The 20,387-nt window shown below is 42.5% G+C and overlaps 1 protein-coding gene across 1 annotated transcript; it reads right to left on the reverse strand.

Moving 5' to 3' along the window:
- Window positions 1–5,860: 5,860 nt before the first annotated feature.
- LOC115201104 (transcription factor Sox-9-A-like) lies at window positions 5,861–9,828 on the reverse strand. The gene is made up of 3 exons (XM_029764391.1): window positions 9,008–9,828; window positions 8,523–8,773; window positions 5,861–8,191 (listed from the first exon to the last, which is right to left on the reverse strand). Exons 1-3 carry the CDS (start codon window positions 9,445–9,447, stop codon window positions 7,407–7,409), a joined length of 1,476 nt encoding a protein of 491 aa, XP_029620251.1. The 5' UTR covers window positions 9,448–9,828; the 3' UTR covers window positions 5,861–7,406.
- Window positions 9,829–20,387: the final 10,559 nt, after the last annotated feature.

Genomic DNA, 20,387 nt, shown 5'->3' on the forward strand with positions numbered 1-20,387 from the left:
AATCCTCCCACTTGTGTAAGAGCCCAGACAAACAGGACTAGCACCTGACGGACCTCACAATATCCAGGCTAGGGACCATATAGGCTACTGTTCCTGGCTCGTGTGGGCGTCTGTTGCCGGGGAGACCAGTGTTCCTCTCCATCGGCCTCTGTGTGGAGTGTAGTAAAAAAAAAATCCTGTCTCGCCGGTCCTTATTGATGTACAGTTTCCTCTGTGTCCAGGCACTGCTTTCGGGAGACTAGGCAGTTTGAAAGGAGAGGAAATGGGGGGGGGGGGGGGGGGGGCATGAAGGGGTCAAGTCGTCTCGTTTGTGCTGGTCCCTAGGAACAATGACAGTGGGCTGCTGTAGTGAGGGGGCAGTGGGGCGAACGTACCCGAGACAGAGGGGTTAGATGTGAAGAGGACGGGGCGTGTGGGAGGGCATGGATGTTGCCAGAAGCAGCAAGGAGTTGGAGAATGTGAAGAGAACTGGACGGAATCATACAGTAAGTAATGCAGCCCAAGAGCATCATAAAGTCAATATGATTTTCATACAGTGGGCTTTGCACACCGACATAAGCAAACAAGTTGACCCTGAGGGTTGTTACTGAATTAGCAAATGCTACTTACCATTGTTTTTAATGAGTTGACTTCTGACTGGGGTATGGTTTTGTGTTTTTTTTATGTTCAGCAGCAAGGAGACCATGGAATACTGATTGTTTATTTGATTAGGTCATTTTCTTGTTTAGTAAACTTTCTCATACATAAACACACACTAATACACCTTTCACAGACACACACTCATGTAAACACACACAATCACTCGCTCTTCAATACATTTACTTATTCATATTCCCCCCCCCCCCCATTTCGGTTGGTATTTCTCCCACACAAAACCAAATCATCTATTTGTGCATTCTAAAGCAGTCCATTGTCCGAGGGTTGGAAGTTGCCAGGTTCTCTTTTGGTGTGGTATTTTACATTTAAAAAGGACCACCCATTGGGCTCGGAGGGGACAAATTCCCATAGAGACGTCTGTTCGGAATATTAATGGGCTTCTCCTGGGAAAACTGCCCACTGATTAAGCCACTCCAAACCCAGTGTCCCTGCTTCCGGCCTCTGGTGAGTGGGTGTATACGCCTAGCCTGGGGTCTGGTCCTCACCCAGTCAATTGTGTGCGTCGCACACAGTTAGAGCATAACTCCGAAATGTGGTTATTTTAGGACGTCGTACAGTCATATAAAGACAGAGAAGGTTTGTGTGTCTATGTGCCAGTTAAATGCTGCACAAGCCTATTGTCACTTAATCATAATGGATCAAGACACTTTACGTTGTATAGGGGTAACTAACCCAATCCACCACCAATAGGTGCATTGGGATATTTTCAGACCCATCTAGAGATCCTTTAGTGAACAGGAACTGGTTTGGTCCCTCAGTCACCAGTATCAAGGCTATAGGGTATCTTATGGCAATCAGTAACAGGCCTTTATTTAGACCTGTCCCTCAGAGCAGCTGACAAGACAGACTGCCTATATGATTAGTTCCACTCCACAGTTAGGCAGGGCAAGCTCTAGTGGGGGCCCCAAGCAAGATTTGGTTGGGCCCCCCCCCACCCCCCCACCCCCACCCCCACCTCACAGCAAAACAGTGTGTCAACCCCCTTGACAGTACAGAGAAATTGAAGTTCATTTCCTGCAATTCTACACATTGCCATGGGGCAGAGAGAAAACATACTTAAGCCATGTTATTGATATTTGCATGACAATTACTACCAAAATCTATGGGGACCTGCTTTCTGGTCAGAAATAAGCTATAGGTCTACACAGACAAGGTAGCTCAATGAAGACAACCCAATAAATATATAAAGTGACATTTAGCAGATGCTTTTATCCAAAGCGACTTAGTCACGCGCACATATATTTTCTACTTCTGGGTGGCCCTGGGAATGAAACCCACAAATCCCTGGCGGTGCAAGTATCCCACCCGGGCCGAGACTAACATGGCTCACCTACCAGACAACGGCGGTTCCTGTTTAATGAGGTGGAACACCTCAACCAGGACAAGACAGGTTTGTGACACGCAACATATTGATTGGGTCATGAGCAATACAATGGACCAGGCAACACTTCAAATCAAATATACAATTTTATTAAAATATTTAAAAAAAAATTGTAACTGAAACTATCTGGCCGTAGTCTGTTTTAGCGTCGCCATTATAAATAACAGGCATTATACATACCCAGATGGTGGCTTGCACACTACTCAGACAACTATAATACCTAGGGCGACAATCACATTAGCGTCACTTTAAGAGCAATAAATGATCAGAGTATTAATAGTTACAAATACACAGCAAAGCCACCATCACCGCGGCGCTCTCCCATTAAAACAGTAAAAAGCCAACAACCCTGAAAGCAGGGCAAATTGTTAAGAACAGACACCGCTATAAGCTAGCACCAACCAGACCTCCGCAGCTCAAACGTTTGTAGTCTGGCGCTCCTGGCACACTGCCCTAACAGGTACTCCACCCCAAACACAAATGCACCACGGGTTCTAAACGAGACCAAGGGCGTGAACTGCAGTGAAAGAGAGAGCATAGTTAGGGGATGTTCCAATCACAGGAGGAGGGTGGTTGAAAAAGTTCATACAATTAAGCACAGCAAATCTCCAAGTCACAGCACACATGCAATCAATGAATGGCAATCAGCAATCGATCAAGGTCAATTACTTGTGAGATCATGCAAAGATCAGTGAAAATTCAATTCACATAAGAGCTAAAGTCCACCCTATAACACAAGCGCCATGCTCTACCAACTGAGCCACACAGGACCAAAGATAGGCGGATGGGTTGAGTATGATGCTGAGCAACGTGCCTTGTCATAGGGCGAGAGCGTTCATTTTATTTCAGTGCACTGCTGGGACTGAGCCTACACCCCAGCATGTGACTTGGCCTGGGAGCATACTGGCGGGGGAAAACATCCATGTGAAACATGTCATCTGTCCACTCCTAAGTGCTACCACTTCCCCGTTAGAAGCGCAGGGATACTGATGGCTTTTTCAGATGGGTTGGGCCGCTTTCAACTGAAGTCATCTCTCTCCCTCTCTTTCCCTCCTTATTGCTCATTTTCTCGTTCTTCTCTGCCTCCCCCTCTTTCCTTCCTGTCTAGGAATCGATTCTAAGGTGCCAAACTGATGTCTTCCAATCGGATCACTGGAAACAGGTGCTAGATATCCTCCTCCCACCTTGATCAGCCAATGAACTAGGTGCACAGCCAGATCATATAATATGGTGGAAATGACTGTATGTAATTGTCATTGACAGTTAAAGAATAAGGTAATTACATTACATAAGTGGATACTTCACTTCTATAAACAGCTACAGTGGTAGTTTTAATTCAGCAAGTTCCATCTTTCTCTCACACCTTGATGAATGTTTCTATTATGCCTAAAAGGCTACAATACACCGCCACTCTCACTTCTCGGATCAAAAGCAATGACAGATGCCATGTAAAACTATACGTATAGTGACTCTGATGATGATTTTAAAAACATACTGTACAATAACATGGATAAAATTATATTTTTGACCGACTGGATCGATTCGGTCTTATGCAGCAACATTTGAAATTGTGTTTTTTACATTGGATAAAAGTAGAGACTCAGAGCTACAAAATGGTATATCATACACTACAGTTGAGGAATAATGGGAAAGTAATTCTGCTTTGAAAGTTGATCAACTTTGTCTATACCCTAAGAGGGTGTGAGCATTGCTCACACCCTCTTAAGCCTAGCCCCACCATCACTTTAAGGATTCACATTCATGACATCAGCAACCTGGTGGTCCAAACTAGCATAACTGGTGTATTTTAACACCAATAAACCCATCCGTTAAAAAATACATTTTGTATATGTCAATCTAGCAAACCAGGCAACTAAAAGCAACTTTCTAAAGAAAGTTGTTTCTAGCTTGTTAGCTAGCTAGCTAACGTTAAGTTAGTTAGCTGGCCAGTTCAAATAGTGACCACATCATATAGCTGATAACGGCTTAACTTTAGCTAATTTGTATTAATTATTACAGGAAAATAAACTCACAACAGATCATTATTTACAAGTTAATGGTATGCTAATTACAGAAAAAAATCTTGCCAGTTGTGAATGTGGCGAAATAAAAGCAGGGCATTCTTTATAGGCTAATTTGATTTTGGTGCAGGTCATGTTGTTCTTCACATTACCTTCTCTGGTAAACACACACTATGTCAAATAAAATCTAAGTTTATTTGTCACATGCACAGGATACAGAAGGTGTTATGGTACAGTGAAATGGTACCTTGCATAGTAGAGTCTTTTGTTTAGACATGTAGCTAGCTAGCTCATAACATTACTACCTTGCATGAATCTGCAGGTAGCTAATCAACTAGACTCAATGTTAGCTAGCTAACATTAGGCTATAACTATCAACGCAAATGGCTCTGAGATACAAATAATATTACTACTCTGATCATACATGTAACATTAGCTAGCGAGCCAGCCAGCTAACATTAGCTAGCTAGCTAACAGCACGCTTTAACTTGCAATGAAAACAACTTTCGGACTAAATTTGAAACGTATAATATCGGAAAATGTAGCTAGCTAGACTCTCTTACCCATATACATGGATGAATGCTCCTTCCTCTATGTCACGGATGCCATGGTTGCCCTTAGTTTGAAGATGTAATCCGGAGACAGGTGTTTTATACAACAGCCTTCTGTGTGTTCTGTTTTTGACTCCCTCCACATATTTGCAATTAAAAGCCAGAATTTTCTCCATCTCCTTAGCTGTCATATGCTGCTTCCACCTGGCATTCCATTGATTTCAAAACTCTGTCCTCCAGAAAGTGGAGAGCAACACTTTTGCAGTTATTTGTGATATCTTTTATAAAAGCTGCATTAGAAAGGGTTACCTTCAAATTGGTGCTACATGGCAGACCAATCCGAACTCATCTCTCAGCATGTCCAGCCCATCCATTATCTCAGCCAATCATGGCTAGCAGGAAAGTTCCTGCCTTTTTCTGTGGCTAAACCAACTGGGCTCTATTTTACTCGTATTTACAGATGGCATACAGGTTTGTTATTAAGGAACATGGAAGTTTACATGTTCCAGAAAGCATTTCTGCCATAAAACACACTTTGATCAAAAATAAATGTTTACGTTCGAATGCTTGTGACGCGAGACATACGCCTAGTTTCTTGAAACAAGTCACATTTTATTGTCCTCCTATGCCTTGTGTCCATACTATAAAACGGTGGTTTCAAAAATCACAATAGCTTCCAAAAGGTGTGATTCATAGTGGTAGAGAATAGGAAAATGGCACTTGGTCCCCTGGTGTTGTGAAGCTTGTAAATATTTCCTTGAGTTGACCTTTAAAAGGTGGCAGCACTGAAAATCTTTAAAGAGAGCTTTGCTGGTAGAGAAGCAAAGTCCCCTGCTTTAAAATTGAAAAACATTTATGCTTTTTTCACGGTTGTAATGTTTTTCTGCAGAGTAGCCTCTCCCAGTAAAGCCCCAGAGCCGTACAACATGCAGACTGGAGGGAGGAGGGACCCCCTGTTGCTCCAGCTGACGGAAGAGAAAGAACAAGAAAATACATGAGAAAAACAAGGCTTCTGAGAGAACTGCCTTCTCTCAGGCTCTCTCTTTAACTCTTTCTGTCTACCTCTCTGTCTCAATTTGACTAAACAGTCAAATTCTGAGGTTGATATTGGGTTGGTTTAAATGTTATAAATTCCAACATATAGAGGTGTTATGTGGCATGATGTTTATCCATATAAACTAGAGATTCCTCGTTCCCCCACCCTATTCAAAAAGTAGGTCATGTTTTGTGCAATAAAATATCAACAACCATTTTGTTTCTAGAGTATTTTCTCTTTTATTGCAAATACAATACAAAAGTTAAGCTTCTTTTTAAGACAGTACAGTAACATGTTAAGCTAGCTGAAGAAAATGACAATTTGTTCAGATGCATCAGAAGAAAACATCAGTACTAAGATAGTACTGTATGTGTCAGGACGTTAAAAAAAAAAGTCCTTAGAAAAGACAGGGATGCTGGTATCTCTAATAACACAAACATATTAGCCACAGCGTAAACATAACTAATTGTAAAACTTTGTCATTATGCTCAAAACGTATTTCCAGTTTAGAATCCAAACTTCACAATTAACAATAATCCGTACACAACTAGATAACAAAAAAATGACAAATTAAACATTTAAAATAGAAACATTTACATATGATAAATAAAGCATGATGATTACAGTTTGTGTCATTTTTTTAAGTAACCCCCTCGGCTAAAAAGACCGGTTTATATGACATTTAATATCCAGAAGGTAACTTATTTTGAAGACAAATTAATTAATTGTATAAAATATAAAATAAAGAATAAAATGCTAAATAATAATTACTTTGAAAATAAAATTAAGCTAATAAATAAATTAAAGGGTTAAGACAGAGGGGGCGGGAGGGGGTGAGAGGTGGATCAGGCAGGGGGGCTGTAAAACGACACTGGCGTGATGGTAGACTGCAGGGGACGCCCGAGAGGTCAAAGGGCACTTCCTGTGGCTGTCAAACACATGCTGTCAGACGGTAAGTATAATCTCAGCTGTGGCTTCTCTTCTATATTATGTGCTGTAGCACACACACACTCTGACACACACATCCTATCACCCAACCTCTGATATGCTAGACACTAATGGTGCAAAAGGCTGGAATCTCCTGCACAAAACGATAACGTCCAAACTTCTTCCCTTGCCATTCACAAGCATGCCCCTCTTACATCTAAGAACGTGCTATAATCATAATAAAGCATTGATGGAGAAACCCTAAACTGCACAAATACAAATGTAGTTCATTTTGTTGGATGGCACAGCACATATAAGCACAATGCACTGCAGGAAGACAAACAAAAACAAACACAACCAAAAAAGGACAGATTTACTGCCTGTAAAAAATTCCACCAGAGAATTGAGGCCATAGAATAGATAACTGCACTACTGTGGTTTACTGCTGAACTGGATAAAAATAAAGCTTTTTCTCTACAAATACGTGTTTAAAATCCCCCAGAATAGCAAACTGCCAGAGTAAAAAAGGTAAGAAAACATACACAGTACCTACTAAAAATATCAACAATTTAAACAGTCCTCACAGAGGATTTCTCAATGCTCAAAATATGTTTCATCAATACACACAAAAAAAGGCACGTTGTGAGCCATTCTGATCTAATTTCAGTTCTCTCAAGTCCAGCTTTCCTTCTTCTTTGTTGTCTTCTCCTCTGTTGTAAATTCAAGTGTCTGTTTGCTGGGAGCTAGATGTTGGAATGTTGTGACAAAGTCTCCCTCTGCAAGATGGGCATGTCTATCAGCCTATGTAAGTCTGTGTGTAGATGACTGTGTCCTCAGGGCCGGGAAAGCTGTGTGTACACTGGCTGCTGGTCCCAGTGTTGCTGGGGACTGTGGGTCTGGGGTACGGAGGGCACCCCGGTTGTGTCTGCGATGGGGGTGTACATGGGCCTCTGGCTGGGGCTCATGTAGCTGCTGAAGGAGTACAGCCCTGAGCCCTGGCCCCCAGCTGCGTGGCTGTAGTAGGAGTTGGTGCCGCCCTGGTGGTCAGAAAAGTCATACTGGGCGCGGGTGATGGAGGGGTAGGAGGACGAGCTGTAGTGTTGCAGGTTGAAGGAGCCGTAGGTGACGTGCTGCGGGGGGGAGGAGTTCTGCTGATCGTTGTAGTGGCTGGGGCTCAGCTGCTCTGTCTTGATGTGTGTGGGGGTCCTCTGGTTCTGGCCCTGCTCCCCTCCGCTACCCAGCGTGGTCAGGGAGTGCTGCTGCTGACTCTGGCTCTTGGTCATCCAGCTGTGCCCTGCGGTGCCCCCTGCTGCCTGGCTGACTGCGGAGCTGCTGATGCCATAGGTACCGTTGTAGGAGACCTGGCCAGCGGCAGTGCCAGGAGCACCTGGGTGACCGTTGGGGGGCAGGTACTGGTCGAACTCGTTGACGTCGAAGGTATCGATGTGGGAGATGACGTCGCTGCTCAGCTCGCCGATGTCCACATCCCGGAAGTCAATGTTGAGCTGACGGCCCGTGCCTTCCTGTAAGGGGCGACCCTCACGCTTCAGGTCCACCTTGCCCGCTTGGATGTCGGTCTTAGGTGTGGTGGGAGGGGTGGGGGGCCCTTGGGACTGGCCTGAGAGAGAGAGGGTGGGTTACATATAGAATACATATTTCTGTAATACAAATCTCAGAGCAAGAGCAGACCCATGGATTTAATTGAAAAGGAAAAACAAGAGCTTTACAAGTGGTCAAGCACCAGTGGAATAAGAAATGAGTCTAGACATCAAGTTAAACTAACAGAGAACATATCTGATAATATCTGTCATCAGCTTTTCAAACAATCTATTTCATACAGGCTTATCCTTATAAAAAGTCTAGCAGCATTGAAGTGCCAAATATACATTGACGAACACATGTTGAATGAGACTAATGCAATAGGCACTACGCATTTTCTCTCTTCTTACCTGAGTGTTCTCCGGGGGAGTGCACTTCTCCTATGCTAGAGGCTGGAGAGTCAGCTTGCTGGAGCGCCTTGAAGATCGCTCCTGGCGATATGTGCGTCTGCTCGCTGCCGTCCTCAGATTCGCTTTGTCCGTTCTTCATGGACTTCCTTCGCCGGGGCTGGTACTTGTAGTCGGGGTGGTCTTTCTTGTGCTGTACCCTCAAGCGCTCTGCCTCCTCCACGAACGGACGCTTCTCTCCCTCATTGAGTAGCCTGTGCGTGAAAGGCAAATAGATACATGAGTAAATCAAATGTTAAATTGACAACCAAATAATTTACTACGAAGGTGAAATGATTACATCGAGTTCACATGCGAGCGTACAATGCATGAGTAAAAGTAGAATTGAGTTGCCTATTAAATAAAACTATTTTCAGTAATAAGACCACAAACGCGATGCCACTCGAAATAAACCTTTGGAAGTAATGACAGAGAGGAGTGAGACTCACCTCCATAGTTTCCCCAGAGTTTTGCTCAGCTCCGCGTTATGCAGATGAGGGTACTGATCAGCCAGTTTTCTCCGAGCGGCTTGCGCCCAAACCATAAACGCGTTCATCGGTCTCTTGACGTGGGGCTTGTTCTTACTAGATCCGTTCACTCGGACTGGCATTGGAACCAAGGTCCAGTCGTAGCCTTTCAGGACCTGGGACACCGCGTCGCGGATGCACACGGGGAACTTGTCATCGTCGTCCTTCTTGAACTCGACGAGGGGACCGTCCGGACCCATCAGCAGACCGTTCTCTGAAGGTCTGGTGTTCTCCGTGTCTGAGCCAGAGCCGGAAGGGCACGGGGATCCCGCAGAGTCCTCGGACATGCTCGGGCTCGGTGCGTCAGAGAGACATTTGTCTTGTTCGTCTGTCATTTTCAGGAAGGGGTCGAGTAGATTCATACGAAAAATGTTGTCGAACAATTACGCACAAAATATGAAAGTACGGCTCTTGAGGGTGAGATCCCTAGAGATGCTTTACACACGAGGAAAAGTTTGACCAAAGTATTTAAAATGTCCAAAAGTGGATAAAAAGTAACAGTAGACGTTATTTGCTCCTGCAATGAGGCAGTCAGCTGCACAAAGCCTTTTGGAGAGAGAATGTCTTTATGCATATGCCTTTCTAAAATATTGTATAATAACCTAGTTTTGTTTGCAGGCGTCTCCACACTCGAGCAACAGTTGATGATTTGCGGCAACTTTTTTTTGTCAGATAAAAAGAGAAAGTGTTCTAGTCTGTCTCCAAATAGTATCTCCAGAAGGTGTGCGTGCTTTGAACTGAAATGCTTTGCAAGCGGACTTTATAAGTGAGTTACTGTGCGGCTACAGAATACCCGAGAATACCCAAATGTGATTGGTCGACAGAGCATAACGAACTGAAGGAATTTGATCCCTACGGCCCCCCCCCCCCCCTCTACACACACACACACACACACACACACACACACACAGCATATCCATAGACAGTTTTACATTTTGTGTACAATATTGATGTAGGTATAATAATTCAAGTAACTGAAATTGATTTTGGTTTACAAATATATGTTTATATTCTTAAATATTTGAGTGTCTCATCCATGTACTTATATTTAAATATTCTTATTCCATTCCTTTACTTAGATTTGTGTGTACTAGGTATCTGTTTTGGAATTGTTAGATATTAATTGTTAGATATTGCTGCACTGTCGGAAACTAGAAGCATCAAGCATTTCGCTACACTCGCAATAACATCTGCTAACCATGTGTATGTGACCAATAAAAAAAATGATTTGATTTGTTTTGTTTTACTCACACCTTCAAAGTTAAACCAGTAAAAAAACAAGCTAATACTTGACGAAATAAAACATTTAGGATGAACTCATGGAAATAGGCCTAACAATAATGTTTCCATTATGACAGAATTTGTCTGCATGCGAAATCCCATATCGAAAGTCATACAGTCACACCTTCATGCAATCGATGAGGGTCTGTAGTGACCGGCTATTATGTGCGACAAACAAAGGCCACAGCAGATACATTACAAATATATGAAATACTATTTATTCGATCCATACCAAACCATTTATTATTTTACTGGTTCAAAATGGCCATACAGTCTTTACCGTTTGGTTTGCATAGAGGGATTGAGGGCAAAATGAAATGTTGGTCCATGCATGCCATGATAACATATGCCCATAGGGGGAGACAGCAGCCCAGGAACTTACATTACAACGTGTGCCTTTTTCTGGAGGACATGTGGAACACAAGAAAAGGTTGAAACATTGCACTGCCGCAACCGTTAAGGATGTTTTTTCATTTATTCTAATGACAGCGCTGGAGATAAAAGCAGTGGTCAAATGTATCATATAAAATCGAACACGTATTTCCTCACCCAAGCTCACCACGCACTTTTCCATTGATAAATAATATTTATATCTTCCTCAAAACACAGAAATATGTATGTCTCACCTAGAGATCTCCATAATAAAGTTGGTCTCCATTTTGAGTGGCTTGGTCCTTCACAGTCCCTTCACGAACGAACCCATATCGTTTGGTTGTTTATTTGGCTTTGTAAAGTTGTGGAAATTTGATTTAGGTCGTAATGTGTGTGTGCAACATGTGTTTTATTTCTCTCTCCCTCTCTCTGTTTCTATGCCTATTGCGGGCTGCTTAAGTGGAAGGGGACTCTGGATGTTGTAAAATTGTTTGTTTGCATTATGTCAGCCTGCCGAAATGTAGAATCAGTCAGTAATCCTATCTTCTCCTCAGTGCAATTAGAGCTCTGGTTCCAGATACAGAAACTCCCATGGTGTCTCCGCTCTTGTGCAGACATTTATTTACATTGAGCCTGTTTATTTAAGATATTCACTTTTAACATAAACAGAAGAGAGCATTTGAGACTTTTGTTAATAACGCATGCGCCACTAAATAGTGTCCTTGTTTGTTTATAGTCCTAAAAGGAATAAAGGCATCACTGAGTACATTCACCAACAGAGCTCCAAGGATGATGATGAGGACTTACAATGTTGTTATAAAGTTTCAAGTCCAAGGGAGGAAGGCACTGGGTAACATTCTGTTAGGTGAAGTCAGGTGTTTTATTACAATCAGCAAGCTAGTTCGTTCTTCTAGCCCTGAAGGTCTGAAACCGGCTGGCATAGATACCAGACGGCAGCACCCCTACCTGGATTGGGTCATTCCAATTCACTTCTTCAGAGAGGTGACATTATCCTTTTAAAATACATCAGAGTATTTGACTAATAATCAATGAAATGACATTCATAGATTCACCACAAAACGTGCATACAATCCCTCATCTCAAAATAACATTTATATTATCAAAATAACAAACAGGGATTCACAAAAATGTGTGGATATTTTAAGAGGTTTTTTTAGCATAGAAACACCAGATATATTAATTATGAAATGATGAAACATATTAATAACATTCCACCCATGAGGCCACTAGGCCATTTCACTGCAGGAAAGGGCTACGGTAATTCACTAGGAGAGATGAAGGAGAGTCTGAGGAGCAGAGTGCCGAAAGAGATTTCTATTTTTCAATTCATTACATCCTTGCCCTACCTTCTTGTTGTGGCTGGCAAAGCGACATTCTTGGTCCGCAGCTCAAATCGACCATAAATATCACAGTAGCCACTAACCAGTAAGCACAAACTATTTAACAAACTGAGCAACTTCTCTTATAAATGTGTTACGCTATTGAATAATACAACCAAACCGTATTACACTCTTGAAAAATGCAACAATTCACAAGCATGTGCAGATAATTAAAGGGTTTATTTTCTTGTCCATACACATGAACTTAGCTGACAATACACAGCTAACTCCTGCTAGCTAGCTACCTAGCTAACTAACAACATGCTTCATGGTCAAGTAAAGTTAGCATATCAATGAACGTTTATCCCTCCCATACGAATATAAAAGTACTGTAACGTTATCATACAGTGTCATTCATATTATAATAGAGGCTACACAGCTAGGTAACATTAGCTAGCAAGCTAGCTAGCTAGCTAAACAAAATACTTTCTGCATGCTGACATCAACATGCTGGCTGTTAGCTGAATGCTGACTTTTAGCTGAGCCATAGCTAGCTAGATATGTACACTTAGGTGTACACTAGTGCAGGGATGGGAACTTTTGTAGGCCTGCAGATCTAATTCTGAAAATGAAACAAATGTATTTTTCATTATTTTTTTATTTTAGAAACTCAGTCGAGGTCTCAACTTACTCTTGAGAGTTAGAATAGGAGAATACACGAGGTGCAATTTTGAAATTTGGTTGTTTTTCTCTTGTTATGTCAGTCACTGACTGTAACTCAAGTAGCCAATGTCAGATAAAATGTTTTAGATTAGTAAGCTAGTCTAGCCAGCTATCTAAACGTGTCTTAATCATGGTTGAATTGCATTTTTATTTAACTTGGCAAGTCAATTAACAACATTTATTTACAAAGATAGCCTGGCAAGAGGCAATAGGCCTCATGTGTGGATGGGGAACCCCCCCCCCCCCCAAGAAAAAAAAGTACAACAAAACGACAGAAGACGCTGGCAACAGCACAAGTACAACAGCAAACAAACAGTCAATGTGCGTGTGTGTACATGCAGGGATGAGTGTGGTGTGTGGTGTGTGTGAAATAAAACAACATGCTTCCTTACATCAGGCAACGCAAACTAGTGACATAGGGTAACAACTAGAAACAACTACGGTACGGTGGATTCGGAAGGTATTCAGACCCCTTGACATTTTCCACATTTTGTTACGTTTATAGCCTTATACTAAAATGTATTCAATAAAAATAAATCCTCATCAATCTACACACAATACTCCATAACGACGAAGCGAAAACAGGTTTTTAGAAATATTTGCTAATTTATAAAAAATGAAAAATAGAATTATTTTCATAAGTATTCAGACCCTTTGCTATGAGACTAGAAATTGAGCTCAGGTGCATCCTGTTTCCATTGATCATCCTTGAGATGACTCCAATCAACAACTTGATTGGAGTCCACCTGTGGTAAATTCAATTGATTGGACATGATTTGGAAAGGCACACACCTGTCTATATAAGTTCCCACAGTTGACATTGCATGTCAGAGCTAATACCAAGCCATGAGGTCGAAGGAATTGTCCGTAGAGCTCCAATACAGGATTGTGTCGAGGCACAGATCCCAAGAACACAGTGGCTTCCATCATTCTTAAATTTGATTAGTTTGGAACCACCAAGACTCTTAGTCCTAGTGCTGGCCGCCCGACCAGACTGAGCAATCAGAGGAGAAGGGCATTGGTCAGGGATGTGAGCAAGAACCCGATCGTCACTCTGTTAGAGCTCCAGAGTTCCTCTGTGGTGTGGAGATGAGAGAACATTCCAGAAGGACAACCATCTCTGCAGCACTCCGCCAATCAGGCCTTTATGGTAGAGTGGCCAGGCGGAAGCCACTCCTCAGTAAAAGGCACATGACAGCCCACTTGGAGTTTGCCAAAAGGCACCTAAAGGACTCTCAGACCATGAGAAACAAGATTGTCTGGTCTGATGAAGCCAAGATTGAACACTTAGGCCTGAATGCCAAGTGTCACACCTGGCACCATCGAGCCCTCAGCATGGTACTGATATCTGTGGTGGTGCCACTTACGTCCTCTATCTTGGCTGACTTGTCGAGGTTGGTGATCAGGCGAACAACGTGGTGTCGTCAGCAAACTTGATAATGGAGTTGGCGTCATGCAAAGCCACGCTGTCATGGGTGAACAAGGAGTACAGCAGAGGGCTGAGGACACACCCCTGAAGGGAGGAGCCTGTGTGGAGGAGATGTTGTTGTTGTTGCCAATCCTCACAGCCTTTGGTCTGCCCGTCAGGAAGTCCAGGATCCAGTTGCAGAGGGTGGTGTCCAGATCCAGGTATTTGAGCTTGGTGTCGAGCTTGGAGGGAACAATAGTCTTGAATGGTGAACTGTAGCCAATAAACAACATTCTCACATAGGTGTTTTTGATGTGAATAGCGATGGAAATTGCATTTTTCAATGGACCTGTATGAGCGGTTGGCAAATTGGGTCCAGTGTGCCTGGATGTGGTCCACGACCAGCTTCTCCAAATACTTCATGATGACCAGGGTGAGGGCAAAGAGATTTGTCTCCCAGTGTTGTTGATCTAGATAATAAACAACATGGGACCTGGGACCTGAAATTGATCCTTGAGGCACACCCGAGCATAACTCTATGGTTTCCGACTTACAACCATCTGCCTTAACACACTGGGTTCAATTTGACAGGTAGTTCACAAACCACTCGAGAGCATGACCAGTAATAACAATGAACTTCAGTCTCTGCACCAAGACAATATAGTCCACAGTGTCAAATGCATTTGACAAGTCTATGAATACACAATGCAGCTTCTTACCCAGGGCACAGTTACTATCAAAACTCTCTAAGTTGCTGTGACAATGCTGTTTCTAGACCTGAAACCTGATTACATACCACTCAAAATATTGTTTTCCTGGAGGTAGGCCTTAAGCTGCTTATTGACAAGGGACTCCAATACCTTTGCCAGAACAGACAATTTAGCGTCTGACCTGTAATTCCTGATCGGTGGGCCCCCATTGATTATGTTTGTTACTCTCACTCAGATATCATATTAAAAACTGAAAACATTTCTCTCTACCCTATTGCAAAATGTGTGGAATTGCAGAAAATTAGCTGTACAACTTCAAATTTCCTTCTCTGCCCCATGGCAAAATTTGTAAAATTGTTGCCAAAATATTTAGCTTGCAAGGTGGGGAGACATTAAAGTTACCTTCAAACAAACCAGGTTTCATTTTATCAATATCATGGAAGTCATGATATGAGGTAAAAAGCAAATTGTGACTGAACATTTTTATAATTCCCTGGTGATTTTAGAAAAATGAAAAATGTCTGTAGATTTCAACTGTGAAATTGCTCTGCTATTACAACTTTTACTGTAGGAGTGTTGGCTTAACGAGACAATTCTGTTTAAACTGCCCTGCTTAGAGGGGGGTAACTGTCGGGTGAGTGTCACAAAATGAGCAGCTGAGGGTATTTTTGCGAAAAGTCTAGTCAGTGTGAAGACCCTCTACCTGCGGAGGTAGTGTAGAAGACATCTCTTAAAGAAAGATTTTAATCTATGTAGATCCGTCTCTTTACAATACACACCATTCTCTCCTCGACCTAGTTTGTGTCATCAAAGAGGCCCAAGTATCAAAACTAGTAGAGATGGAAAAATGTGACTCACCCGTAACCCTTCCTCTCTCTCTCTGTTTGCCTGAAGTTCCAGCCACCTGCTCAGCACCAAGACAGCAGACTAGGCCTACACACCTGAATCCCAGGGGTACATTCACTAGGAACCAAATGGAACCAAATGGAGGGATCTACCTGAATTTTTCAAATAGAAACTCTCTTTTTTTGTTTTCGTTTGGAGTAAACGGATGCCGTTGCAAAACATTTTGGACTAACGATTACACACCTTGTAACCATTGCACCATGTGGATTTGTCCCCCCTCTTCCTCAGAGTGCGTACAGAAGAGCTACTGCTACAGTAGGCCTACACCCACGCGACATCCTGTCAAAGATAACAAAGTCTACAGAATTGGCACAAAACAAACTAACAAAACATATGGTCTAATGTACTTACACTCAACATACTCCCCCACATATCACACACTCTGACAACTTTCTATTCTATTCAATGTGATAGTCTGACAACTTTTCAACGGTGGAATGGAATTAAAACACTACGTACTGTGCAGATAACATACTTTGACTTCTCTTGACTGTAAGATATCGGCTGGGATGCATAGCCTACGCCTTATCCTATTTGTTGTACAATGTCGAAAATAGTCTATCCTTTGAACGGTAGGATAAGACAATGATAAGACTCACTGAGCCATAGGCCTAGAACGAGTTAGACTTAGAAACCTTTATTCAAGTGTCACTCCACAATGATACAATAATACAAAATATATATATATTTTTTTTTAACCACATTGTGGCCAACTCAAATTGAGTTTTGAGACACTAAAAACAATCATGGTGTCACGACTTCCGCCGAAGTCGGTCCCTCTCCTTGTTCGGGCGGCGTTCGGCGGTCGACGTCACCGGATTTCTAGCCACCGCCGATCCACTTTTCATTTTCCATTTGTTCTGTCTTTGTCTTACATGCCTGGCTTCACTCAACCAATTACTTGTTTATTATTTAACCCTCTGTTCCCCATGTTGTGTTTGTGAGCGATTGTTTATTGTAATCCGGTCCGTCTTTGTGGGCTCGTGATGTTACTTTGTATATTTGTCTTTTTGAGTAAAGCACGTTGGTTACTCATACTTGCTGTTCTGCGCCTGACTCTCTACACCAGCTACACACAGGACCCTTACACATGGTCAAACACGGTACAGGCTGCATCTATAATACATTACATCATCTATAAACATGTACGCATAAAAAAATTGATAAAAAGACAATTAGCCACTTAAAAAGAAACGTCTCCATTGGAGGATAAGGTGGCAGGCTTTGGTGCAGGCATTTACATTATTGTTACCTGGTAAGATTTCACATAGTTTATTATTTCATCAAGACCATTAACATTTTCGTTATGACATCGTTTTTCATTCCAACCATGCTGGATTGTTCTAAACTACATGTGCCTTGGGTGTTGCGTTTTTCTATACAGTAAGTGCTGCATCGTGACATCCACGTTATGCTGTGTCTGAATTCCTTACACTCCGCTATGTAATACACCATAACTACTCCAGTCGGTGAGTGATGAGTGTCGGTCATACATAAGACATTGCCTTGGCCCTGGGTTGGACAGGCCAGAGATGGGTATGGCTGAGATGCCTTGGGAAACTTCTCATCTTGACTTCGAGTTGCAGCGTCAAAATTCTGGGCAAACAGTGGGAGTCAATCGCTAAACCGTGTCTGCCTTTTCCTCAGAATCTCACTGGGCTGTCTGAGGGGAGTTCTGGGAGTTCTCTCCTGGGCTTAGCGCTCTCTCTTTCCATCCAGGTTGTGGTTTAACTGTCCTAAAGGATGTCCTAGTTGGGACACATCTAGATGCAATAATTTGACATTGAGTCCAGAGTGTGCATGTATATTTTGTAACTACTATGTAGGCAAATTACGACACATGACATAACTACTGTACATGTACCTATTAAACACACACTTATATATATATATATATATATATATATATATACAGTTGTCGGAAGTTTACATACACTTAGTCATTAAAACTCGTTTTTCAACCACTCCACAAATTTCATGTTAACAAACTATAGTTTTGGCAAGTTGGTTAGGACATCTACTTTGTGCATGACACATGTCATTTTTCCAACAATTGTTTACAGACAGATTATTTCACTTATAATTCACTGTATCACAATTCCAGTGGGTCAGAAGTTTACATACACTAAATTGACTGTGCCTTTAAACAGCTTGGAAAATTCCAGAAAATTATGTCATGGCTTTAGAAGCTTCTGATAGGCTAATTTACATAATTTGAGTCAATTGGAGGTGTACCTGTGGATGTATTTACAGGGCCTACCTTCAAACTCAGTGCCTCTTTGCTTGACATCATGGGAAAATGTACAAACAATAGTACGCAAGTATAAACTCCATAGGACCACGCACCCGTCACACCGCTCAGGAAGGAGACACGTTCTGTGTCCTAGAGATGAACGTACTTTGGTGCAAAAAGTGCAAATCAATCCCAGAAGAACAGCAAATGACCTTGTGAAGATGCTGGAGGAAACAGGTACAAAAGTATCTATATCCACAGTAAAATGAGTCCTATATCGATATAACCTGAAAGGCCGCTCAGCAAGGAAGAAGCCACTGCTCCAAAACCGCCATAAAAAAGCCAGACTACAGTTTGCAACTGCACATGGAGACAAAGATCGTACTTTTTGGAGAAATATCCTCTGGTCTGATGAAACAAAAATATAACTGTTTGGCCATAATGACCATCGTTATGATTGGAGGAAAAAGGGGGAAGCTTGCAAGCCGAAGAACACCATCCCAACCGTGAAGCACGGGGGTGGCAGCATCATGTTGTGGGGGTGCTTTGCTGCAGGAGGAACTGGTGCACTTCACAAAATAGATGGCATCAAGAAGAAGGAAAATATATTGAAGCAACAGCTCAAGACATCAGTCAGGAAGTTAAAGCTTGGTCGCAAATGGATCTTCCAAATGGACAATGACCCCAAGCATACTTCCAAAGTTGTGGCAAAATGGCTTAAGGACAACAAAGTCAAGGTATTGGAGTGGCCATCACAAAGCCCTGACCTAAATCCTATAGAAAATGTATGGGCAGAACTGAAAAAGCATGTGTTAGCAAGGAGGCCTACAAACCTGACTCAGATACACCAGCTCTGTCAGGAGGAATGGGCCAAAATTCACCCAACTTATTGTGGGAAGCTTGTGGAAGGCTACCCAAAACGTTTGACCCAAGTTAAACAATTTAAAGGCAATGCTACCAAATACTAATTGAGTGTATGTAAACTTCGGACCCACTGGGAATGTGATGAAAGAAATAAAAGCTGAAATAAATCATTCTCTCTACTATTATTCTGACATTTCACATTCTTAAAATAAAGTGGTGATCCTAACTGACCTTTGACAGGGAATTTTTACTATGATTAAATGTCAGGAATTGTGAAAATGTATTTGGCTAAGGTGTATGTAAACTTCCGACTTCAACAGTATATATATATATATATATCAGCGATAATCAACACACCGTGTCATAGATCCATGCCACCCTCACCATTGTATACAGTAAGCCCTGGTATATTCTCTGAATACCAGGCCACCAATTCAGTCGATCACTTCAACTTGTTGTGACATGGCGTTTGATATATGGAAGTGTGTTCAGAATTGGAAGTTCTGGATGTGACATCCGTCATATGGTGCGGTGGAGATGAGGAGAGGAGAGGGATGGTTTAGCTTGGATGCGTGTGCCAGGGCTACTGGCTGCGTGGGTCAAAGGTGTCACTCACTGCTCGTTCTCGAGTGTCTGTGATTTATAGTTCCTGTAGGGCTGTGTGCCTGCCTGCTAGCGGCTCAGCTCACATCACAGAGACCTGAGTACCAGGCGTCTGTTGACATACGTCATTCTGTTCCAGTGAATGTTTAAACAGGACTTATCAGGCCCCTGACACCTCCAAACTAAGGCAGAGCTTCTTTCCCTCACATTTCCTTCCCCTCTCCCCTTATAGCTCTCTCCCTCTCTCTCTTTCTCTCCTACTCTATGCTCTCCTTCTCTTGCTCCATCCTTCTCTCTCTCTCTCTCTCTCTCTCTCTCTCTCTCTCTCTCACTCCCCTGCTAGACACCAACCAAACCACCACCAAATATCATCTCTGTTGATTGGACAGAATGTCTCCAGCACAGATCCAGTGTGATCGTCCATAGAATCCCCATGTCAGGTTTCCAGGGAATTCAAAACCCTGATAAAAAAAGAAAGGTGAATCAGGTGACCGGCGTGGGAGCAAGACAGGGGAGACTGGATCCACTCAGACAGGGGATGGCGAAAAGCCGCAGAAATACTGGTTCTCTCCAAAGATACGGCTTGTGCAAATACCTCTCTCTGCAATAACACCGGTGTCCTCTGCCAGGGCTAGTTAACTAATGACAGATTCACACCTTAATGCTGAGCAGTTGTTAGGTTTTAACAGTGGGGAGAGGATAATGGTTTGTCAGCGGGAGGCCCATGCCAGTGGAAAACTCTCTGTTTTTTGGACGGAGAGATGGAGAGAGGGAGAGAGCACCCAAGGCGGAGAGCAAGAATGCTTGAAAACCTCTGACACAGCAACGTTGTTAGTCTTACTGGAAGGGGCTCCAACCATAA

Source organism: Salmo trutta, chromosome 10 (genome assembly GCF_901001165.1).
Source record: "Salmo trutta chromosome 10, fSalTru1.1, whole genome shotgun sequence".
In the NCBI taxonomy this organism is placed as follows: Eukaryota; Metazoa; Chordata; class Actinopteri; order Salmoniformes; family Salmonidae; genus Salmo; species Salmo trutta.

Bases quoted from the DNA above. Each gene is read 5' to 3' on its own strand.
- LOC115201104 (XM_029764391.1), bottom strand. From the start codon at position 9,447: ATGAATCTACTCGACCCCTTCCTGAAAATGACAGACGAACAAGACAAA. The intron at 8,774-9,007 runs GTGAGTCTCACT...TTTCACGCACAG, and splicing joins ACTCTGGGGAAACTATGGAG to GCTACTCAATGAGGGAGAGA. The intron at 8,192-8,522 runs GTAAGAAGAGAG...TCTCTCTCTCAG, and splicing joins CTCCCCCGGAGAACACTCAG to GCCAGTCCCAAGGGCCCCCC.